The 26,084-nt window shown below is 38.9% G+C and overlaps 1 protein-coding gene across 3 annotated transcripts in view; it reads left to right on the top strand.

Annotated features, from left to right (window-relative positions):
• CDKE;1 (cyclin-dependent kinase E;1) overlaps positions 1-16,634 on the top strand; it is a 49,037-nt gene extending 32,403 nt beyond the window's left edge. For 2 of the 3 annotated variants that reach the window (XM_010245186.3, XM_010245184.3), the window contains exons 12-16: positions 6,439-6,471; positions 6,650-6,758; positions 14,949-15,176; positions 15,262-15,328; positions 16,201-16,634. In XM_010245186.3, coding sequence (XP_010243488.1) covers positions 6,439-6,471; positions 6,650-6,758; positions 14,949-15,176; positions 15,262-15,327 — 436 coding nt within the window. In that variant the 3' untranslated portion in view covers position 15,328; positions 16,201-16,634. Of the gene's footprint in view, positions 1-6,438; positions 6,472-6,649; positions 6,759-14,513; positions 14,714-14,948; positions 15,177-15,261; positions 15,329-16,200 lie in introns of those variants that run through there. The other variant, XM_088887449.1, reaches the window with a different exon arrangement.
• The last annotated feature ends 9,450 nt before the right edge of the window (positions 16,635-26,084 follow it).

Raw genomic sequence — 26,084 nt, 5'->3', positions numbered from 1 at the left:
GACTATTCCGGCTGCTGTCTTATGGTCCATTTGGGTGGAGAGGAATAGTAGGGTTTTCTGTAATAGACCTAAAAGTCCTGAAGATATTATTCAGAGAGCTGTGGACAAGCTGATATCTTCGGTTTCTGTATCTGAGGAATTCAAAAGTCTGAATTTGTCTTCATTCCTTTGTTCTAACTTCTGGTGGAGACTGTAATTGCTGTGGTTTTCAGGATGCCTTACAGGGCCTGAATCCAGCTTGTATGTTCTTTTGTTTTGAATAAAATTACCTTACCTTTTCCAAAAAAAATTTTGATGGAAGTTTTTATGAAGTAAGGGCTGGTTTAGGGGGTGTATTTCGAGATATAGAAGGTGTGAGGCTAGCACTTCATTTGGGTCCTGTAGAGCATGGAGATCCACTGACAGCAGAATTAATGGCTCTGCTTCAAGGGCTGAAACTTGCAAAAGAGTTTGGCTTTCAAAGGTTAGAAGTGGAAGGGGGCTCTCAGGTGGTTATTTCCTGGACAAAATTTCACAGCCAAACCCTTGGGTTTACAGGCAAAGGATTAGGGAAATTGAAAGGTTACCATGGGAATTGAGTGTTACTTTTAAATGGGTGAGAAGAACTGCAAATGGCATGGCAGATACTTTAGCTAAACAGGGGGCAAACGGGCAGCACTTATTTTGGGCTAAATTGTAAGGCTGGTTTTTGGGGATTGCAAATCTAGTTGTATTTGTTTACTGCTATGGGTGTCGGTAAATTACCTACAAAATGATAAGCTCAAGTTTCATATAATGCTTAATAAAATTTACCTCTGCTGATAAAAAAAAAATCATCATCATCTAAGCTTATCCCAACTTTATGGGGTTGGCTACATGAATCCTATTTCACCATTCTATTCTGTTTAATGCCATATCCATTGTTAAATTGTGAGTGCTTAAATCATTTATTACTGCTTTGATCTATGTCCTTCTTGGTCTGCCTCTAGCCCTTCTAGCCCCTTACTAATATTGGTGGCAAATCAGCTCAAGAAGAGGATTTGAGATTTTTTTTTTTTTTTGTGTGTGTGTGTGGAAAAAAAAGCAGAAGGAAGAGTGAAAGTTCCATGTGGTAAAGTGGATCAAGGTGTGCAGCCCAAAAGAGCTTGTATGGTTAGGAGTAAGGAAGTTGGGAATGGTGAGCTTGGCTTTGCTTGGAAAGTGGTTTTGGAGATTAACAAACAATAAGAGAGCTTATGGAGATGAGAGGCAGTGCGCCCAAGTATGGTATGAAGAATAGGGTCTCTGATTCAGCTGAGATGCACACTAATGACAGCATGATTCGGAAAGGAATGAGAAATCTTACCGCAGTTCATCAAAGGTTTTCAGTACAAGATTGTGGATGGTAGTAGGGTAAGATTTTGGAGGAACCTATTGTGTGATTGTTGGCCGCTTGTACAGATATAGCCATCTTTATTCATGGTGGCCAGAAACAGGGATGCTCATGGTAGAGTTCCATGAGTTTAGAAATGAGGCAATTGTGTGGAACCCCCAGGGTGCAGAATAATCTAAATGATTGGGAGATTTAATTTATGACTTAGCTCTATATAAAATACAAGATGTGAAGCCGTGTGATAATAAAGAGGACAGGAGAGTATGGATGTGGGACAGCTCGGGATTGTTTTCTTTCCTCTTCATAATTTTGAATTCCTCATCAATGAGAAGCTTTCCCTGCTCCAACATTTGATGTCCTCATGTCCCCAGAACCCAACCAGAAAAGGTAGGGTAGGGTTGGGTTGGGGTTGAAAAGTATGGACCTGACTTAACTTTGGGTTGGGTTAAGGTTGAGGCCTTGACCAACCCAACACAACTTGAACCCGACTAAACTTCATGTTTGCATGTATATATATTATATAAATATAGTTCTTATGCATGTAAGTACTTACGTATATGCATATTTTCATGCATGTATGCATATGCAAATATGCACCCATAAGTGTATATTATCTATATATTTATGTATTTCTTTCACTGCAAGTATTTATGTATCTACATTTATGTATATGTATATTTAGGTATTTATGCATACTTGTCTAGTGATTTAAAAGGCGCGCCTCAGGCATGCTTAGGCACATTGGTGAGGCACGTTTTAGGGTAGGTGCCTTGCCCAGGTCCTAGGCGCAGCACTTTCAAAAGGCACATGCCTGGTGCGCCTGATGCGCCTTGGCCTAGACGTGTGCCTTTTGAAAATTATTTGTTTTTTTGCTTTTTTTGAACCTAGCGGCTGGGGTGGGGGCTCCACCCCCGGACCCCCGACCACGCCCCTCAAGGCAAGCCCAAACAAGTCCATGTTAGGGTCTTAAATTCTTAATTCACACAAAAAAATAATGATTTTATAAATTTAATTGCCTTTTAAGAAGATATTTTATTAAGATGAGTGAATGAACAACATTAGCAAATAGGGGGTTCTCGGAGCTTTGTTGAGCGAGCAAAGTGAGCGATTGTGGGCTTGTTTGGGCTTGCCTCGAGGGGTGTGGCACAAAAGCAATTTGTAGAATCAGGAATGTAATATGTTTTACATCACATTAGCTACTTGAAGTAATGTAATAGAGGAAAAAAAGAGATTGTGGGCTTTACATGCTTAAAAATCTTTTATGTTTGATTTTATTTTTAAATTTTCATTTGAATATGCTTTACATGTTTTGTTTATGTATGTTAATTTTAGACAATAGATTTTTTAAACCCTTAATTTTAAAATTTAAGTTTATATTTCTTATTAATATTATGTTTAATATTTTTTTAAGTTTTTTGATTATTTTGAATTTTCTGACATTTTTTTTGATTTTTTAGCATTTTCTTTTTGTATTTTTGCGCCTTGCTTCAGAAAAGGTGCACACTTCACCTTGCACTTTTAAAACACTGTATTTATCTATCTATACATGTATATTTTTCCTCAAACATGATAACTATGTTCTTTTACACATAATAATGCTAATATTGAATTAACACAAACCCTTAGAGTCCAAGAAATAAGTACGTTTGGCAAAAGAAAGTAGAGAAGTTGGGGCAACCCAATCCTAACCCAATCCAAAGTTGAGGGTTCAACAACTCGGGTTGGGTTAGGGTTGACCTCAACCTGATCTAACCTGTCTAACCTGGCCTGAGTCACCTGACTTGCACCCGTAATGTTAGATACTTCAACTTTTAGTGTAGATTCTGTCAGATACCTCAGCCAGACAAGTAGCACTTCTAAGTAAATGGTATTGGTTGTTCAATACTGAGACAAATGGTGGGTGGAAATCTTTAGTAAAACAATTGGGCTTAGAGAGGGTGGGTGGGACCCTAACATGGATAAATACTATTATGGTTACTTCGCATGGCAGGGGATTGGAAAGCCATTTGATTTCTTCAGATCTGGCATCAGCTGCAGGGTTGCTGGTTTCTCAAAACTCAAAATTTGGCAGGATTCTTGGTGTGATGAGAAACCACTGAATTAGCTATTTCCTTAGTAGCCGAGGATAAAGAGATGAAGGTGCGATATTGCTGTTGCAGAATGTGTTTCAACTGGGAGCAGGAGGAAATGGTGGATCTTTACTGAAACACCATGGCTCCAATCAATGTAATGGTCTTATGGATGGTAGGACTTGGAAATGGGAGAAATCAGGTATCTTTATTGTCAAATCATGTATCAACATGCTAGCAAGTATCTAATCCATTAAGGTAGAAGATAATGAGAGATTTTCTCTGTGAACTGGGAGAAGGGAAAAGGGACCATTTGATTAATAGGGAAACAGTGTGCAAGTGTAAGGAGGAAGGGGGGTTAGTGGGAAGTCAGCCCTTCTGGGTGAATGGCTGTGGAGATTCCCTATTGATTCAAACAAGCTATTGCACCAGGTTATCAAAAGTATTCACAGATTACACTCTAATGGATGGGATGCTGGGCTTCATGCTAAAGCTTCCTTGTCTTCACCTTGGAAAGCTATTTCATCCGTCTCTTCCTGTTTCTTGATGTTTATCAGGTATGATGTACATTTAGGGGGATCTATAGGTATGCTGTACATTTAGGGTGTAAATCTTTTCTCTGAAAGGATCTTTGGTTGGGGGACCATCCATTCATGAGCCTTTTCCCTTCACCATATAACCTGGCCTCCAATAGATTGTTTGGTTTCCCATTGTGTTTCAGTCTCCAACAATGGGCTGCATTGGGATTTGGGCTTAAGGAGGGGTTTTAGGGATTCTGAAATGTCAGATGTCACTGCCATGCTTAACATTCTAGAAGAAATCCACCTTGACCCAAACGAACCTGATGAGGGATTTGGACTTTAATGACATCTGGGTCCTTTTCTTGTAATTCTTTCCTCCATGATTTTTGTACTGTAGGGACCCCCTTACCTCTTCAACTTGTCCTGTAAATGCCATTTTGAAAGGTCCAACTCCACTCAAAATCAATGCCTTTTGTTGGGAGGTATACCATGACAAAATCAATACAATGGTGACATTACAGAAAAGAAAGCCTTGGTGGATGCTTTGACCTCATGTTTGTCTTCTGTGTGAAGCACCTAGTGAAAGCTCTTATCACCTACTAATCTCCTGTAGTTTTATGTCTGCTATCTGGAATTTCTTTTTCTCCTTGTTCGGTGACAGATGGGACCCACATTTGGATCGGAAAAGTTTATTCCTCACCTTTTTTTCTCCCTGCCAAAGAAAAGGGGAAAGGTACTATTGGAGGTGTACAAGGGCAGCAATCTTGTGGAGTGTGTGGAAAGAAAGGAACAATCACATCTTCAGGGAGAAAAAAAAAGATCTATTAGAGAACTGACTGGCATTATCTCTATTAAAGTATTACACTGGGCTAAGACTCTGGACATCTCTTCTGATTATACAACGGATGATATCCTTAGAAACTGAAAACAAGCGGCTAATTCTGCTCCTTGGACAGTGAAACCAGTAGTCGATGGTGCAGTCTTGTCTGGGTAACCCTGGGCCTTGTGGAATAGGTGGAGTAATCAGGGATAGGGGTGCTCATTATACGGTTCAAACCGCAAAGCCGAACCAGACCAAACTGAATTTGCGGTTTGGTTTGGTTTATACCTATAAACAGTTCGGTTCGGTTTGAGAATTTTCTAAATTACGGTTTGCGGTTTCGGTTTGGTTTATTGAATTTTATAAATTGAACCAAACCGTAAACCAAAATTTTATATTCATATATATAATATGATATATATGATATATAAATATTATATATAATATATCTAACTAGAATGCGTAAAATTATAAATATATAATGAACTCTTTATTTTATAATAAAATAATAAACGAATGTTTTAAGTTTTAATTTTTAGGGGAGCTATTTGGGCTTTCTAATTGGGTTTAGCCCAAAAGAATCATAGAATGGTCCAAAGTCCCCAAATCGTAATAAAACGGTTTGGTTTGGTTTGATTTCCATACCAAAACGGTTTGGTTCGGTTTAGAAATTTCTCAAACCGTAATTTACTGGTTTGTCTGAGATCTCTAAACCACACCGAACCAGACCGTGAACACCCCTAATCAGGGATGAAAATGGCAACATTTTAGAACTCTTCTCATGTCTGTTGGGGATAGGAAATGCAATCAGGGAAGAGAGATAGGCAGCGCTCATAGGTCTGAGGAGGCTAAAAGCTTTGAATTTGAAGATGGTGGAAGTGGAAGGAGACTCACAGTCATAGCTTGGCTGAAAGATGATCAAAAGGTGGCTTGGAGCTACAGACATGTGTTCAGAGAGCTGAAAAAACTATTAGAGGACCTGCAGGCACAAATAATGTGGAGGCAAGAGCAGCCAATGAAATAGCTGATGTATTAGCAGCAAAACAAGGGGTTTCAAGGGATCAGTTACATTGGGTAGTTAGCCTAGGCTAGCCTCCTATTTTGGGTTTTCCCTTCCTGATGTACCTTTACATATTTTTATAATTAATAAATCATTTACATTTACTCATAGAAAAGTATACATAGTTTGCCACCTTGTAAATGTGAAGTGCACTTAAACATCTAACTGGCTTTACGTCTCAATTTGAAAGTTCTTCATGATTTTTTTTTTGTCTGCATTATGTATTAAGTGATCAATTTGAAGTTCAATATTATGACAACCTTGACATGCTTTTTTTTTTGGGTATAAACATGGGATTTATATTAGTTTGCTGTGGGTACCACTGTCAGGCACATGGACTCAAGGTACTTGGAGACAGACATACAATTATTATGTCAATGTTTTCTAATATTGTGATACATTTTTTCCTTTCATACTAATATATGCCTATATGAGTTTAGCTCTAAAAATATAAACATATAAATACTGTGGCACGTTCTAGTGCAAGTTGCATAAACAGATACCAATGCAATAATGCATCTTGGTGACATGGCATACAGTTCTTTGAATTACCTTGTTAACAGATCTACTTGGTCAGTTGCAGTTGCTCTATTGTTGCTTACTATCTGTTTTTTCAGGTACTTCCGAATTGATCCTCTACCAGGCCGCAAGTAAGTCTCCCAACTTGCACGAGGGTTGTATGACCAAATTCTGAGCCATCTTGGTTATGTTTCAGTAATCATGCATGATGGTAGAATGTTTACTAAGTAGGAAGTCATGGTGAATAAAGCATATATTCCGCACATATTTTCTTCACTTTGACCAGGTAAATGTGGCATCAATGCTCAGTGCACTAGTACCTGGCCAACCGGGGGAGAAAGTTGTGAATTATCCTGCTCGACCTGTGGACACAAGTACAGACTTTGAAGGAACGGCTACTGTTCAACCTTCTCAACCGGTATTTCATCCAGAACTGAAGATTTCTTGAAATTTCTGATGATTTAAGGCTGCAAACCTTAGATATGAATGGATGTACATTTCATGAAGCCATACTTATGCTTGTTGATTGTCTTTATAAATTTGTGATATTAGTAAATTTCTACTGGTTTTCCTGTGACAGTATTCTGGTAAGCAAGCTGAAACCGAACGGACTGGGCCTAAATGTTTCTTCAATAGAGATACATGAAATGTGGGGTGTATCTTGGAAGAGCTAGGGAGGTCTAACTTATAAGCCACCTTACCCACCCTCGCCATAACATGGAATGGACCATAAAATCTGGGAGCCAACTTTTGGGAGGACCATTTAGCCAAGCTACTCTGCCTGTAGGGCCTTGGCTTCAAATAAACCCAGTCTCCTACCTCAAACTGAACATCTCGATGTTTCTTATCATAGTGGGCCTTCATTTGTTGTTGAGACTTTAGCAAGTTGGCCTTTAAGTCCTTAAGGACCGCATCTCTGTCTGTTAGACGTGTATCTACTTCAGCCGCAGTTGTGGATCCCTTCTCATAGGGTAGTAGGGAAGGGGGTTCCCTTCCGTATAGAGCATGAAAAGGTGACGTGCCAATTGGAACATGAAAAGAAGTGTTATACCAGTATTCTGCCCACGGAAGCCACTTGACCCACTTCCCGGGGTAATCACTAGTAAAGCACCGAAGGTAGGTCTCAAGGGAATGATTCACCACCTCAGTCTGTCCGTCTGATTGTGGATGAAAGCTGGTGGAATGATGGAGTTTTGTTCCTTGCACCCGGAAGTATTCAGATCAGAAACGGCTCATGAAAGTTGAGTCCTGATCAGAGATAATTGTCTTGGGTGTGCCATGTAAACGGGAGACCTCCTGGACAAAACTTTTGGCCACTTGTGCTGCAGTGTATGGATGGGACAGTGGTGCAAAATACGCATACTTGGACAGCTGATGCACAAAAACAACAATGACTGTCTTCCAACTGGAAGGAGGTAGACCAGTAATGAAATCCATAGTTACCTCATCCTACACTTGTTCTGGGAGCGGTATAGGCTGTAACAGCCCAGTCGGGGACTGATTGTCATATTTATGCCGTTAACATATTGTACACATGGCAACATACTCCCGAATCTGTCTCTTCATTCCCACCCAATAAAAATGAGAGGATACCCTACGATAGGTTCATAGGATGCCTGAATGTCCCCTACTGGAGAAGCGTGAAAAAGCTCTAAGAGGGCCGGAATGTGGGTTGAGTTATCCGGCAACAGCATTCTGCCCTTGTGCATCAGAATTTCATCACAAAGGGAGAAACCAGGTGGGACTTGTTCCCCATTCAAAATCTGGTTTCTGATCTTAGTGAGGCTAGCATCATTAGAGGCTTCCTCCCTCAGCTGAGTCATAAATGGATAAGTGAGCTTAGAAGCTACTGTCTGGCAGCACTCATGTTGCCTTGACAAAGCATCCGCAACCAGATTGGACGGACCTGTTTTGTACTATATTGTGAAGTCAAAGCCTAGCAACTTATATAGCCACTTTTTCTGTACCTCATTCAGAGCAGGTTGTTCTATTACATATCTAAAGCTTCTTTGATTGGAGCGAATGGTAAAAGCTCGACCCAACAAGTACCTCCTCCACTTTTGCACAACCAAAACACCCGCCATTAACTCCTTTTCATACGTGGATTTACCCTGGGCCAGTGGTGAGAGAGCTTTTCTGAAATAGGCAATGGGCTTTTCGTCTTGTAACACTACTGCCCCTATGCCCTTTCCTGATGCCATCCGATTCTACTACAAATGGTTTAGAAAAATCTGGCAGGGACAAGATGGGGGGGGGGTCGTAAGGGCCATCTTCAGTGTCGTGAAGGCATTCTCCGCTTCTTCCGACCAATGGAAAGCATTCTTCTTGAGCAAGTCTGTTAGTGGGGCTGTCATAGTGCCGTACCCTCTAATGGACCGCCTGTAATACCCAGTAAGGCCCAAAAAACCCCTAAGATCCTTGACAATCGTGGACTTGGGCCACTGCAATATACAATTTATCTTGTCTGGTTCAGCTCTGACTGTGCCTGCTATGACAATGTGTCCCAAATAGTGGATTTGCGTCTGTCCAAAATCACATTTTGACCTTTTAGCATACAACTGATTGGCTCTAAGAATGTCAAAGGTGGAGCGCAAGTGCTGCATGTGAGACTTCCAATCCGTGATGTAAACTAAAATGTCATAAAAAATACGGACGAAAGATCTCATTCATTAAGGACTGAAAAGTAGACGGGGCATTAGTGAGGCCGAAAGGCATCACCAAAAATTCATAGTGGCCCTCGTGCATCCTAAATGCCGTCTTATAAACATCTTGAGCATGTACTCTAATTTGATGGTACCCTACCTGTAAATCTAATTTGGAGAAAATCTTAGCTATGCCAAGCTCATCCAGCAGTTCATCAATTACAGGTATCGGAAACTGATCCCGGACTGTAATTTTATTTAGGGCATGGTAGTCAATGAAAAAACTCCACGTGCCTTCTTTCTTCTTAACCAAGAGGGCAGGCGCTGAATCCGGACTGTTACTAAGCTGTATCATGCCTTTGTCCCTGAGTTCCTTCACCAATTTTTCTATTTTTGTTTTCTTGCAATGTGGATACCGATAGGGCCACACATTTTTTTTGAAAGGTAAGGTAACTTTATTAAAATTAACTCATAAAAAGTACAGAACAGAACCTGCCCACAAACAGGCAGGTCTGAAGACTTCCACTACAGACACCAGATTGATTGAGTTCTCAATAGATGAGTTACATTTGAGTTTCTGAATTCAGGAGTGACTGAGATCCAAGAAATCAGTTTACCAACAGCCAGCTGAACTATATCCTCTGCCCCTCTCACCTTTTGATTAAAAATTCTGTTGTTTCTCTCAGACCAAATGGCCCAAATCACAGCTGCCGGAATAGTGGTCCATACCACTTTCCCTCTTTTCTTCAAATTGCTGATTTTCCAACAGCAAAGTAACTCCTTAGTTGATTTAGGCATGACTCAACAAATCCCCACCATCTTCAAGAAATGATGCCACACCTGAGCAGAAAACGGGCAATGGATGCATAAATGGTCTGTAGTTTCCAGATGGTCATCACAAAGGACACAAGACTTATCCTGAATCTGCAGCCCTCTTCTTTCAAGATTGGTGCGGGACAGACATTTGTCCAAAGCCATAGTCCAGATAAGAAAATTAACTTTAGAAGGGCAGATAGGATTCCAAATCTGTTTCGCAGGAAAACCTTCCACTGCCACTCTGCTACCAAGCCAATTAGCCATTGTTTTGACTGAAAAAATACCATCCTTGGACCAATTCCAAATCCATTGGTCATCTTGATTATGGTCAAAGATTTGAGCCTGTAGAGTTTCCAACAGATTCGAAGCTTCTTGTATTTCCTAGTCAAAAAGACCTCTTCTGAACTGAGGAGCCCAAACCACTTCATTACCCAAAACTGAGTAAGAATCAGCAACCAAGACATCCTGGTTGGAGGCACACTGGAAAATAAGAGGGAATTCTTCTGCCAAGGAGTGATTGCAACACCAATGATCTTTCCAAAATTTAATTCTGTCCCCTTTACCGACTTTGAAGCTGATTTCCCCATCAAGCAGGGGAGCAACTTTCATGATATTTTTCCACAGAGAATAACTCCAGTTAGGAGGGGGGTTTTAGTTTTCCAGTTACCCTACTCAACCCCAAATTTAGATGCAATTAAATTCCTCCACCAAGTACTTCTCTCAATTGAAATCTCCAAATCCACTTAGCAGAGCTGAATTTGTCGCCTTGATTCTTCTCAGACCAAGACCCCCATTCTCCTTAGGAAGACAGATTTGGTTCCAATTCACAAGATGGATCTTCCTTTCTTCCTCCCAACCCCTCCACAAAAAGTTTTTTTGGAGTCTCAATTTTCCTAGCCACTTTATTTGGGATAGGGAAAAAGGGACAGAAGATATGTGGGGAGATTGGAGAGAGTACTTTTAAGAAGGGTCATTTCGGGATATCTCGCCGAGCTATCCTTACTACACCTTGGAAGGCTATACATGGTATTCTTCCTTGCTTCCTCAGATTCATCAGGTATGATGCTTGTTTTGGTAATGCTATTCTGTTCTGGGAGGATATTTGGGTGGGTACTCAACCCCTCAAAGATTGTTTCCCCTCGCTCTATTCCATTTCCCTTCACAAACATGAGCCAATTGCAACTTTTCTTCCGAGCCCGTTAAACCCCTTATCTTTAAACTGGGACTTTGGGTTTCGTAGAGGGTTAAGGGATGGTGAGTCGAGTTGTGTTATTGAGCTAATTCATTTACTAGAATTCGTTTACTTGGACCCCACTTCTTTTGATCAAAGGGTTTGGACTCCTCTTCCAAAAGGTACTTTTACTTGCTCTTCTTTTCTAAAATCCCTCAGTTCTAACCCCATTTCCCAAGGATTCCCTGTCAAAGAAGTCTGGGCGCGACCTATTCCCCCCAAAATTGCTGTATTCTGCTGGGATGCCTTCTATGGGAAAATCAATACTTTGGAAAACTTGCAGAAAAAGAGACCCTCGCTTTGTCTTTCCCCAAATTGGTGTTCCTTGTGTAAGGCCGAGAATGAGGACTGTTTCCATTTGCTGATCTCCTATTCCTTTGCTACAGCTATATGGAGGTGGAGCCTTTGTTTATTTGGAGGTAGGTGGTCTATGCCTTTTGATTTAAGCTTGTTATTCAACCCATCTGTCTTTGTTTGGCACACTAGAAGAGGTAAGGTCATGTGGAAATGTGTCAGGGCAGCCACCCTGTGGACTCTTTGGGAGGAAAGGAATGCAAGAACTTCCTTAGAGAAGGAAAGAGGGTTAGATGAAATGAAGGATTGTATCCTAACAAGAGCAATCCATTGGCTGAAAATTGTGAATATCTTTGATGACTTCTCCTTTGATGATTTGTGGAGGAATTGGCTAGTAATAGCTAACAATTCAACAAAGAAGGATAGAATTCTGTCAGAATGGATTCCGCCTTTGGAAGGTGTCATCAAGCTGAACTTTAATGGAAGCAGCCAAGGCAACCCCGGGCCTTCAGGTATAGGGGGTATCCTGAGAAATAAGGACAGCAACATAATTTCCCTATCCTCAGGACCGGTGGGAGTGGGGGATTCCGCAAGGGCAGAAATCCTTGCTGCAGTACAAGGAATTCAGATCACCAACCAGCTTGGGGTGGAGCATCTCCTAGTTGAAGGGGACTCTCAGGTGGTAACAAGATGGCTCCTAAACTTGGATACCACCATTTGGGGCTACAAAGATCTCATCAAAAAAGTAAAGTGGTTAACCAACAATATGAGAGTTGAGGTAAAATGGGTTATTTGGTCTGCTAATTCTTTGGCTGATGCTTTAGCCAAACAGGGGGTTTCTAGGGAAGATCTTTTTTGTGCTTCTATGCAAGTTGTTATTAATTTGGAAATCTGTACTTGACTAGCCTGGAGAGGTTGCAACTCGTGCCTTTCCTTGGGGACTTTGTACTATTGTCTATTGCTATTAATAAAATTATTTCAATTATCAAAAAAAAAAGAAGGGTCATTCTACCACCAAAAGAGAGGTATTTAGCCTTCCAAGATGACAACTTCTTTTCCAATCTTTCAATAATTGGATCCCATATGGCAACAGATGAGCTTTTAGCTCCCAATGGAAGGCCCAAATACTTTACCGGAAGCTATTCCACTTGGCTAGCCAAAACAGTAGCACAATCTTCATGGTTAGGGACATCACCCACTGGAATGACTTGACTTTTGTTAAGGTTGACTTTCAGCCCTGTGACTACTTCAAACCAGCTGAGGATCCCAAGCAGATTATCCAACTGATCAAGAGAAGCATCTAAAAAACATAAGGTGTCATCTGCAAACTGAAGGATGTTCACTTTTTCACCCCCGGGGAAATTGCAAACCCTTCCCACAGACCAGAAGTTGTTGTCTTCTGACTAAATAGAGTAAGGATCTCTGCAATACAAATAAAGAGAAGGGGAGAAAGGGGACCTCCCTGCCTTGACCCTCTAGAGCTCTCAAAAAAGCCTGCAGATTGACCATTGATCAGAATAGAAAATCTAGGTGAAGAGACAAACTTTCATCCAATTCCTCCACTTTTGTCCAAAGTTCATCTTTTCCATGACTTTGTCTAAACAATTCCAATTAACATGGTCATAGGCTTTTTCAATATCCAGTTTGTAAATCAAACCTGGACATCCCACCGATAGGGCCACACATTAGCAGGTGCAACACCCGGTTTGATTGGAATTCGATGGTCATGCGACCACACTGGTGGTAAGCCAGAGGGTTCTTGGAAAACATCTGAGTAATCAGTGAGCAGGCTCGTTAGTATAGCTCCCTTTGCACCAGTTCTCGCCTTCAGAATAAGGTTTAACTTCTCTTGTTGTATCGGCTCGGGTTCCCAACCTTTAAGGTGAAACCACTTGCCTTGGCTCTGGAAATCCATTGTGAGGTGGGCCCAATCACATGTTACCTACCCCAACTCTTTTAACCATTGAATCTCTAACACCATATCAGTCCTACAAAATTCCCACGGATACAAATCCCCTTGGAATTCACATCCTTGCATCTGTAACTTGAGCCCTTTGCATACTCCGTTGCACCAGATACAGTTACCATCAGCTACATGGACGGAGAATGGGATGGTCGGTTCAATCGCTAGCCCCAAACTGCCAAGCCAGCACAACGGTAATGAAATTTAGAGTACAACCACTGCCAATTAACACTGCAATCCGTCGGCCCATAAGCTGGTCCATCATTCGCATTGTTTGGGCTGAATGTGTCCCCGTTAGAGCTTGTAAGGAAATGGCCGACACTCCCGGTTCCCCTAATTGGCTCGGTTCATCCTTGTTATCGGCCCAATCATCTTCATAGTCTCCCTTAGGATTGATTTGTAAGGTTAGCACCTGATGTCGCTTATACTTGTGTCTAGGGAAGAATTTCTCATCGCAGTTGTAGCAGAGTCCTCATTCCCTACGGGTCTGCATTTCCAACCATGAGAGCTTCTTCAGGGGAATGGTTTGAGTTGGTACTGCCATTGCCTTGGCGGCCAGACCTTCAGGATGACTGGGTGGAGTCTTCAAGATTGGTCCTACGCAGCGGTTTATTTTCCTCAAGCTATTTAGCCTGCCCTTGTGGAGTCTAGCTAGTCTGATGGGTGTGGACATGGTAGTAGGTTGCATAGGCTTCACCTCTACCCATATCTCGTCTCAGAGACCGCCAATGAAGCATACTACGAGTGCGTTCTCCGGCCAGCCATACACTCTTATTGCCAGTCGCTCAAATGCAACCTGGTATTCCCACACAGTGCCTACTTGTCGCAGCTTCGGCAGAGCTTCATCGAAATTTTTGAAAGTCCACAGTCCAAAACGGATACATAGGGCTTTCGAAAATTCTTTCCACGTCATCTGAGGATGAGATCATTTATACCGCTGAAACCAGTTGATCGCCTCTCCTAAGTACACCGAAGCAATCGCCACTCTTTGATGGCTCGCGATCTCCTGGATATTAGAGTATCGCTCTGCTCTGTAGATCCAAGAAAGAGGATTTTCTCCACTGAAAGCAGGAAAGTCCACTCTGATCTGCCGGTGATTATTTCTGCCAAATCGGCGAGCATTGTCTTGATTGGAACTCTCGTCACCATTTTCTTTGTTGTTTGATGATGCATTCATTTCTCACACTGTGAGATCACCGCTGAGATCACTTCCTTGATCTCTCGCAGGTCGTCGGAGAATTTGTGCAGATCGACCTCAATTCGATCCACTCTCTCTTCTACCGACGCTGATCTGGTATGCGGCATGCAGAACCAATTCGCCGGATGAAATCTCAAGCTCTGATACCAGAATTGATGAGAGCCTGCTCACCACAGGGGTCTTCTTCAAGGGAGACTCTGCCTCCTGAAATCAGAAAATAGAGAGGAGAGAGAGAGAGATTCTGAAAATGGCTTGATGCCTTTCTCATTATTTCATGGGCTATTTATAGATGCCGGTTACCTCCTTTTCAGCCATAATGGGCCATCTTGCGAGGTCCCCGGTTATACACTTGTTTAATGGGCCTAAACGGGTCATTTACAGTTCTGTTATTATCAACAGCTCCATCATTTTCCTTTGACTGCATTTCGTTTGTGGTGTAATTGTGTGCTGATTTTTGTGTTCAGGTCTCATCTGGAAATGCAGTTTCTGGGAGTGTAGCAGCTGCCCCTGTAGTGGCAGCTAGATCTGTCCCTCGGCCAATGCCTATGGTTGGCATGCAACAAAGGGTGCAACCCCCTCCAGGCATGACAGCTTTTAATCTTGCTTCTCAGGCTGGCATGGGTGGTGGAATGAATCCTGGTAGCAGCATCCCTATGCGGGCTGCAGCTGCTCAGGCTCATCAGCAGCAACAGGTCTTTCTAGTTTTTGATTCTTAGATGGTTTATCTTTGTTACCCAATCGCTTTCTCTTTTTCTAATTCCTTTTTCCCCCAATCAGTTGAGAAGAAAAGATGCTGGAATGGGGATGCCCGGATATCCACCACCACAGAAAAGGCGCTATTGAGGTAATATTGCTTATTTTCTCCAGAAAATTCTCTGTTAAACCAAGCTATGCTGTTTCAAATTACACCCCCGTCTTCTAAAATGATTTTCACACTCGTTTCTCCACTAGTAGGATGACAAACAATCCTTATTCACTGTAACAAATATTAAGGAAACAGTATATTTTTAAACCTAGAAGTTATGCTATTGAATATTTTCCATAAAATCCTAGACTGTAATAGCTCCTGATCCCAGAGCGTACATAATCTTTCCTTAAAATTCTATTATGGAAAACCTGAGAAATTCTTTGAAAACCATTTTTTGTGTAACAACCTTGAGAAATGATCCCAGTTGAGGAGAAAGTCCAAAAAAAGCCTGTTTTTAGTTTATTTCTTTGCACATGCACTATGCTATCTTAATTTAAATACTACCGGTAATGGTGTTAGAATCTATGAGCATATTTTTTTAACTAATCCAATGTGTTCAGTTTATAATATGTACATTGGGGATATTTCACAAAAAAATTCTATCCATTTGGATGAACTAACCATCTACAAGATACAATTATTTTTGAACTGTCAACAGACAAGGTTTGTATTCTTTGGAAAATAATCCATATAGGTTAGAGGCATCCAATCAAAGTTGTTTTTATGGTCTAAAAGATTTCCTACTTCAGGTCTATAATATCTTTTTGTTCAGTGAGAATGTCTAGAACCAGTTGACCCAAATAAACTAGGTAGTACCTTACTTGTAACGAGGCTACTAAATATTTCTCCTGCTATTTTTTTTTTCTTAAAATTCTATTATGTAAAGTCCAAGAAATTTCTTATTGGTTCCCCCACCACGGGCTTAATCTGTTGTGGCATGACTAAGTGCATTGTTTCCATCTGTCCAGGAATTACTGCTGCCTTGTGCAATGACTTGGATTCATATTTGTCACACTCGAAACTGGCAGAAAGTGCTATAAACTTAACCTAAATGGAGACTTTTCATCTGCATTACAATTTGGAACTCAGTTTAGTGGATGCCAGGAACCAACAGTCAAGACTTCTGGACCAGTATTTTGCAAGCCTTATCTTTTCTGGGTGTTCTGCATCCTTTGGCGTCCATGTAACGGAAGGAAGAAGTTGATGTTCCCTGGTTGGACGTTCACCATGTCCATTCCTTTTGTATTGTTATTGAAATAGCACATTTGTTCCAACCTTGATGACAGTGAGGTTGGACCTTGTAACATTATCTTAGGTACCTAAAATGCTATGAATCATCTTTGTCCAACATTCTTTACCATAGTAGATTTGAATGCAAAGCTAATTCAGTAGGTTGGTATCATGCTAGTTGTGTTCTCCCTTGCCTTTTAGATATCTAAATACTGATCGAGTCTTGTAGCATATTCAGCTTCTCTGATGAATGTGCACTTAATAAAAAAGAAAGAAATATACCCATTCAAAGGAAGCTGTAGATGGTAGTAATCCAATTAGAGAAGTATAGTATTGAGTAGTTAAATTCTATCTATTGTTGAGATGTCCTACACCAAAATTCCACTTTTTTCTCCTTTTCTTACATGTTCTGTAATAGTAAAAGGTGCTCTAGTCTGAAGGTAATAAACTTTGTATAAGGACTTTTTGAACATTTGATGAACTGTAAACAAGACAGCTTCGAGGTTGATGCCACCTCTGGCAAATATTGAAAAATAAGGACTAATGTACATCACTCTTTTCAAATCAAGCATGGAGTCGTGCTAAGTGTGGCTCTACCAAAGCATTATTTAAACAGAGTAATCCTTTCATTCCAAATGAGGTCTTAAAATGGAGTTGGGCCAAGTATCGAATTGAACTCTTTCCGAAGTATGCTTTAAATGGAGTTTTGCTACTTCAAACAAACAATATGGTATAAGAAGTGTCATCGCAGGACACCATGTTTGCTTCTTTATATGGTCATTTTATCATTTTTAAATAGAAATACAAAAGGATTCTTTTTAGACAGAAATATAATGGATTCTTAAGTGAAGGTTGATTAAGGAAATTGGATGCAACTTAATAGGGTAGGTTTTTGTAAATCTATGAAACTACAAGAGATGCTTTAACAAATGACCCTTATATTAAATTATGATACTTATAGTAAGATAATATTATATAATATATAATATATTGCATAGGAATAATATATATTATTTTGTTCTGGAATAATAAATGATATTTTATATCATATAATATGTTTCAAGCATTATGTTTTATATTATATTACATTAAATAAAACAATATATACTATATAATGTTTATATAATTATATATCTTTATACACTTACAAATATATTTCTTTAATATATACTTGTATAATATAATATACATTATATTTTTAAATTATATATATATATATATATACTATAATGCTACCTATAATTTATCTTTATTCGTAATGCCCTTGTATTGTAGTATCATAGTATGGTCTAATATTTCCAATGCCACCACTTCTACTGTTGCTATTAGGGGAGTAAACAAAGTGCCTTGTATTGTTAGTGTGAACGATTAAGAAGATGCAGTTAGAGGATAATTGGGTATATCTTATCTAATAATTTTTCTAAAAAAAAAATGAAAGAAAGAAAGAAAGGAATCCTTTGTGTGGACTTGTGTGGATTAATTGGCCGCAAAATCATGCACAACAGGCTGGGCAACCTATCAGGATGAATATGCTAATGTTCTGTAAACATGGGTCCCACACCTTGTGTGTATAGAACATTGGCGTGTTCACTCATGATAGATTGCCCAGTGCATTGCGCATGATTTTATCTCTGGCCAATCCAAACTCCTATTATTCTAGTAAATTATATAGGCCTATTGGGCCTGAAAACATAAGGCTCAGTTTGGAAGGAGTATAAATGCAAATATGTACAGTGCAAATACATACAATATAATACAAAAAACAAGGTTTTGCACTCTACATATTTGTATTTGACTATTTGTACTTCTTGAAACTGAGCCGAAATTTCATTAAAGCTTAGTTTGAAAAGAATACAATTTTACAAATGCAAATATGTAAGGTGCAAATACATACAAAATAATACAAAATATAAGATTTTTCATTCTACATATTTGCATTTGTACTCCTTCCAAACTAAGCCTAAGAAAAGCTGGGGCTACACAGAGGGCAAATCCAATACAACAATTATCCCTAAGCCACCTGGGAGCCAAAGAACCACACCCAAACCAACCATAGAAGGCAGCCAATGCATGGGCAGCACTATTTACTGCACGACTAACCCATGAGAACAAAATTGGAGAGAACCTGCTACATAGATTGTGAATGCCTACTAAAATAGGTAGGATTTCATGATGAAGAGTCGAAATAGGCTTCTGAATCAAGTGAATGAGCTCCAAAGCATCAGACTCAACAATTAAGGATGACACTCCACTCCCATAGCCACTGCTTCTAAGACCCCTATGAATTGCCAAGGCCTCCATAGTTAAGATCCATGTGCCTCTCAAAATACTTCCCCTGGATGAAATTAGAATCCTATTGGGGGATCTTAAGATGAAGCCAAAAGCTGCCTTTCCCATCTGAGTTTGCATCACCTAATGAAGTCTAACAACTCCCCGAGGACATATCCAGCGAGAAAGTACTCTTCCACCCACAGTTCTATCCACAAGGGCATTACTGGACTCCAGATCTTCTGATAAGCTATGAATCCATCGAATGCTACCTTCAGGGGAACGATCTTTCAACTAAAACATGCACCAGACCTTCAAATAACTCCTTTACTTAGAAGGTTTCGACCCATCATGATCAAACTCCTCCAAGCCCAAGAAGGGCAATTACCAAATTTTCTTCCAAATTGAAGTATTTTCCAAGTACTTGTTCTTTAACACTCGAACCCGAACCCATAAAGCTTCTTGATTTTGATTTGTGAATCAACTGCCACACCCCTTTTGCAAGAAGAGCCAAGTTAAACTCTTCTAACCATCTGAAGCCCATTCCACCCTCCGATTTGGACTTACACAGTTTTCCTCAGTATGCCCAATGATTTTTATTTTTGTTTTTTCTTATCACTGCTGTCACCATGGAAAAAAATTTCCTAACTGGCTATTTAATTAGCTTCATACAAATTCCTTTGGACAATTTGAAATATTGGAGCATTGACTAAATGGGGCTAGCAGAAGTTGACACAACTTGATAAGAGTTTCTTGACCTGCCACAGATAGAAATCCCACATAATTGGAGGTTCCTTTAGCTTCAGGAATCTTTAGGCTTTTTGCTCATTATCCTTCTGAACTAACCCAGAGTGTTTGCTCTGAAAGATACTGATGATTTTGTCTTAGCTGACCTTGAGCCCTGTAGCTTTAGTGAAAGTTTCCAAGACCTGATTCAGTTTTGCACAGTTGTCCAAATTGACCTTAATAATAGGATGCAGTCATTGGCATTACAGAGATGAGAAATAGATGGGCTTCTTTGACTAGCTTTAATCCCCACAAGTTGATTATTTTCCATAGCCTTGCTGAGTATCGGGGAAATACCTCTTCCATTGATAGAAGAGTGTTGAGCTTTGTCAATAACTGATGGAAGAACCTCTTTAATCGTACTGATAGAGCACATTGCACAGCGAGATAGATAGGCCTATACTGGTCCACTTTGGTGGGGAGCATCTGCTTTGGTATCATGACCAAAAATGTGTAATGTAATACAGATCTTCCTTATACAAGCAGTTCTCAAGCTCAAGCAGTTGCTTTTCTAATTAAAAAACATCTTAGGGCTAATGTGTGATCTGCTCTAGGGGTGTTCACAGTTCGGTTAACTGTTGGCTTGGTTTGTCGGTTTTTCAGCCTTTTTGATTTTTACAAAATATATTATATAAATATATAAATATAATAAAAAATTAAAAATACATACAAAATATTCTATTATAAATAATATATATATAATCGGTTAATCATTGTTTTTTTATATTGGTTAACCAAAACCAAACTGGTACCGTTGATTTTTCAAAAATACTGAATAACCGGAATTTTTGGTTTGGCCTTGTCGGTTCAATTTGGATTTTTAGTTTTTCAGTTTTTCTTGTTCACCCCTAATCTGCTCTACGCAAGGACTTGATGCAAGAAAATAAATACTAAGTAGTACATTTCAATGCGAGAATAGATAGTAAGTAAATACATAAGTAGAGATTTATATTTCTTTGATCACTTGGTGTGTAGTTTGGTTGGAACTCTCAACCCTAGTGGTATGTGGTTGAAACCATATATATATATTTTGTTAAGAAACAGGAGTCACACACGATGGGGATAGCCCCAAACATGAGCTCTGCAAATGGATACTAAGTGTATAGGAATGTCAAAAGAGCAAAAATGGAGAGGAGTAGCTGAGAAGAGAGGGTTTTCCGAGCAGCCCAGTCTGCCGCTTTTTTGTCTTCTTGTTTAGACAAGAAATGATCAGAAGGGGGTTATCAGGGGGAGTTAGCAAAATTTAGCGCCACAAGTTTCAACAAAATTAATGGTGGTGACTCCAATAAAATAGGTCTCAAGCTCGAGGACCTCCGCAAAACTGTTTATGGCCTGATACTTATCTTGATATCCTCCTCTTTTAGAGGTCTCCACTAAATTTGTCTCGAGATAATGTTCCTATTTTGCTTACTATCAAAAGTAAGGTTTTTAAAACTGAATTGGACAACGAACCAGTCAGGGATTTGGTTCTTGGGTCGAACAGTCCAATAGTTTGAACCGAATGGGCGGCTCGCTCTGACAAAAAAAATAAAAGAGCCAAAACCGTTGGACAGTTTAAATGGTTCAACCACCCGAGTCAATGATTTGCTGACCAAATCAACGGTTTTTGGTGAAATAACGGTTCTGGGGTAAAACGGACCAGTCACCTGACCAATTCCCAATTTTTCTGATCCGACCGGAGCTCCATGAAAATTCCATATGGTTAAAACCATTTGATTTGACAGTGTTTTCAAAATCGGATTGGACTAGACGATCGGACCCGAAAAAGGAACCGGTCCGTTTCACCCTTAAAAGAATGGCTAATAGGTCTGGTGTGTTTTAAAACCAACTGATCCAGGGAATATTCACACTACTGGTCACCACCTTATATGTCCATTGAAAGTGGATTCTTGTATATATAGGTATAGATACTTAACCTCTTACGAATAAAAAAAGAAATAAAATCCAATTTTCATCATTTTCCATTGCTGTTTTGGTGGGGTCACTTTTTTTTTATGATTAGACATCTAATGGTTTGGGAAAATTTAGCTTTTTTCCTTATAAACTGAGCACATTCCAATTCATAACTGAGCATCAAATTGGAAGAGAGTGAGGTTTCATTTTGCTTGTTTAATTTGTTCGTTTTAACTACAAAACTGTCAACATTGGCTGAATTTCATTGGAGTAAATTGGGTTCAGTGGTTTTTTGTGGTTCCATTAGTTTACATCAGCTGAGACATTTCTTCTTAAAGTTGTAATACCATCGTATTTTTATTTGTAAGCGAGGAGAATAGAACTAGGGGTGCAAGTTGGGTGTACCCAATTCAAGCCCGACCTGATTCAATCAAAGCTTTTGCACAGATTTGGTTTGAGTTTTAAACTTTAAGGTGGCGTTTGATTGCACTATTCAGATGTCTGAAGTTTGAAATAGTTGCTTTTCAAATGCCACAGCCGTTTGAATGTGCCTCTTAATATTAGGTCTGAAATGCATTTTCAGATCTTAAAAGGAAAGTGGTTGGGTGAGTGCTTAATGCGCTTAGAGGCCATTCAGACCTCGGTAAATGATGATATTATCCTCATAAAAATAAAAAATGACAACAATTTATCCTTTAAATAAAACCCAAAAAATTAGGTCATTCACCCTATTTTCGAACTGAGAAGAAGCTCACCGCCATCCTCTCTACAAGCAAGCTCCACCGCCATTTCTCTGTAAACCTTCACTTCAAACTGAATCTGCTCTCTTCTTGCTTCGAACTGAAGAACCTTCTCTTCGAACCGAATCTGAAGAAACTCCCTCAAAAACCCTCGCAATCTTCAGTTTTTTTCTTTTTTATTGCCATGCTTGTTGGATAAACAGGAATGTTTTATGCTATTCAACCATTCGGATTCATTTTCTTTGTGGTATATGGATAAACAGGAATGATTTTTGTTTAATTTGCTTTACCCAGATTCTCTATAAGATTTATCATTAAGCAAATGTATGTTGGGGAGAAGAACTGACCCAAATTCGTTTTTTTGGAGTTTTTTTTTTTCTTTCAATGTTGTAGTTTTCTTCAATTTATCGAATATGGGGAACAACCCATCTTTAGATTCCTTGAAGTATGTTGGCAGAAGACAATTGGACATCTTCAAAATCATCTCGTTGAAACTAGTTTAATCCCAAAATTGCATATGTTTTTAGGGAAAGAACTCCCTATTCTAGTGTTCTGTGGTCACACAGTTTGTATTATCGGGTTACTTTACTCATTGTATAGGGAGGGAATAGGACTTTTTCAAAGAACTTGTTAACTGTGTTATACCGCCTCGGTTCTACTTATAACATTTTACTTTTGGTCCATTCATTGAAGTAGTATTGCCTTTTGCTGGGTCTTGTTGAGTGTCCCAAGCTCTCTGGGGATGAGTAAATGAATGGTGCTAGTTTGGGGAACTTGTTGTTGGCATATCAGAATCAGAGATAAGGTGTGTGTTATTTATTAATGATACGGTTTTTGGTAAATTTTGGGGTAAACATAAGTTTTGCCAGCAGAATTGAATGAACCTATCAACTAATGAGATGTCACTGTATAGTTTTTACCAGTAATAGCAGAAAAATGCATGGGATATGGCTGAATCAGTCCATGGGATATTGGTTATGTTGTTGCTTTAGTAGTCATTCCATATTACACAAAAATGTTATTTTATAGGATATTTTGAGATGATTAGCAGTGTGTCTATGTGCACTTTCATAGAAATCCAAGTGGATCACTGGTCATCAAGTTCAGGTTCATAGATCAGGTTCACTGTGTCTGTCAATGAGTTGCATAGAGTAGGTGTTATTCCTACTCTCTGGGTCATCCACATCTAAGATGTTCCTTTGACCTATCTGCAATAAGATACGGACAAGCTTGGTGCTCCCAAAACGTGATGCTTCAAGAAAACACTGGTTGACATTGTTCGCACCACCTTCTACCACCATTCCTAGCAACCCCTGAATGGCAGTAGTAGAAATACCAGATGCCCAACCAGGGTTAGATGAGCTAAGAGAAGAGATTGAGGGGAAAACATTCCACATCAAAAGCTTCTATGAAATCCTTTCCTCTGAGCTGGTTGGTTACCAGATCTAGAAATGTTTTGAATGCTGACAACTGGAGTTGGATCTCAACAGCTGAACTTTGATTTTGCTTTATCCCTGTTTCCCTGACAACGGGAGTAGAAGTCTGTACTTTTTAAAGCTCATTCTGTAAAGTTTTGGACCTTAGCTCTAGTTTCTGCCTTCTTCATCTCCATGGGCCCATGATAGTTATTGTTTCTGCTAAATTCATTGTTTGGCTCTAACAGGCAGACAATTAAATTTTAATCATTTTATTATTTTTTAATAGTGAGTAATTATTTTATATTAATTTAATTATGTTATTTATTATTTATTAATTATTTTTTGTAGTTATTCTGTATTTAATTATTTATTATTCGTGTTGGTTCAATATTATTATAACTATTAATTGTACTATTAAATTTTAATCATTTTATTATTTTTTAATAGTGAGTAATTATTTTTATTATTTTAGTCACGCTATTTATTATTTATTAATTATTTTTCGTAATTATTATGTATTTAATTATTTTTTGTTTGGGTTAGTTCAATAATATTATAACTATTAATTGCATTATTAAATTTTAATTATTTTAATTTTTTTATTAATTTAATTATGTTATTTATTAATTATTAATTATTTTTCGTAATTATTATATATTTTATTAAATTTTGTACGATTTTAATATTATTTTGAATTTGATAAATTATTTTATATGAAATAGTACAAATTGAGTTCAAATATACCAAATAGTCTATTCTAAGGGTAAAATAGTAAAAATAAGGTATTTCAGATGTTAAGAGTTTGGTCCAACACAAACGAGCCAAAGTATTCAGAGCCTCTGAAAAGTAGAAAAGCATCAATGCCTCTTTTCAGATTTCAGACAATTTTAATATCTTTCTAACTTTTCAGACTTCAGATTTTAGATTTATCAAATGCCACCCAAGATGGACTTGATCCAAAAAAAAAACTTGGGCCTAAACTAAACTTAGATTGGGTTTATGTTGAGGCCTGAATACTCATCTAATGCAATTTAAGTTTGCCCAACATTTTATCAAGAAATTGAGCTACAAAGCTCAATATGCCCAAGCCCAAGCCTAGCCTGAGTAGGGATGGCAACAAAGTGGGTTCGGGGAGGGTTTTGTAAATTCTAGACTTTACCCACCTAGCGGGTTGAATTTTGAGAATCCAAACCCACACATGAAAATGCAAAACCCTCCCCGTATTCAAGCCCAAGCCTAGCCCGAGTAGGGATGCCAATAGAGTGGGTTCGGGGAGGGTTTTGTAAATTCTAGACTCTACTTGTCTAGTAGGTTTGATTTTGAGAATCCAAACCCTCCCCGCACACGAAAAAGCAAAACCCTCCCCGTATTCAAGCACAATATGCCCACGCTTAAGCCTAGCCTGAATAGGGGTGGCAACAGAGTGGGTCCAAGAAGGGTTTTGTAAATTCTAACCCGCCTAGCGGGTTGGATTTTGAGAATCCAAATCCTCCCCACACATGAAAATGCAAAACCCTCTCCATATTCAAGGTTAGGGTAGGTTGGGTTTAAAACCCACATCTAATTTTCTATTATTTCTTGTTATATAAAAGCAATAAATAAGTAAAATAACATAAATAAACAACAAAATTTATAATTATTTGATTAAGATGTAAAAGAACACATAAACTATCAATTATCCTTTACATCTAATTCAAAATATTATTAAATTCAACACATAGTACATAAAGTTTATATGCTTTCCAACAATATGTAGGTTGAGGGGGTTGGGTTTAGCCTAATACTATACCCGGTCTATAACGTACGTGTTGTAAAATTCAAAAACCTAATGTGCCCTAAAACCCGTCCTTCAAAAAAAAAAAACCGCCTTGTCGAGGTGGTTAGGGGTGGATACCCACCGGGTAGGGTAGAAATTGCCATCCCTAAGCCTGTGATGCTTAGTTAAGGTTGAGTTGGGTCTAGGTTGGTGAACTCAGGTTTAACCTTGAATTAAACCAAGCTTGAGCTTGAGGTTTGAGGTTTAGGATTGGATTGACCTTCAACCCAAACCAATCCACTCAAGTTACACCTAACAAGGATCTTTGCGATGCACAAGCTTTGTTAATAGAAATCTAAACAATAAAAAGCACATAAGAGGAGACAATTGTTTTATATTTTAACCTTTTAAATAATTAATAATTAGTTATATTTTATGTACTACTTTTAATATTTTTTACAATAAAAAATAACAATAATTAATTTCAGCTAGCTTGTTCACCAAATTGGTGAAATCGACCAACAAGACCTAATTTGACTTGAGTTGGTCGATTTTCTACTATTTCTGGTGGGTTTCAGTTCAACAATTTCCCAACCTAACCATGTCGGGTCAATTTCAGTTTGGCCATTTGTAAATCAACAAAACCAAACCAACCGAATATATATTTTAAATATGGAAAAGTGGAAAATTTTCCATTGTCCTTAGTCTAAGATATTTTATATTACAAATGTAAATTTTTCAGTAATACCACTGTAATTATT

This window comes from Nelumbo nucifera, chromosome 5 (assembly GCF_055504915.1).
Source record: "Nelumbo nucifera cultivar China Antique chromosome 5, China Antique-T2T, whole genome shotgun sequence".
Classification (NCBI taxonomy): domain Eukaryota; kingdom Viridiplantae; phylum Streptophyta; class Magnoliopsida; order Proteales; family Nelumbonaceae; genus Nelumbo; species Nelumbo nucifera.
This window is presented reverse-complemented; position numbering and strand designations above follow the sequence as displayed.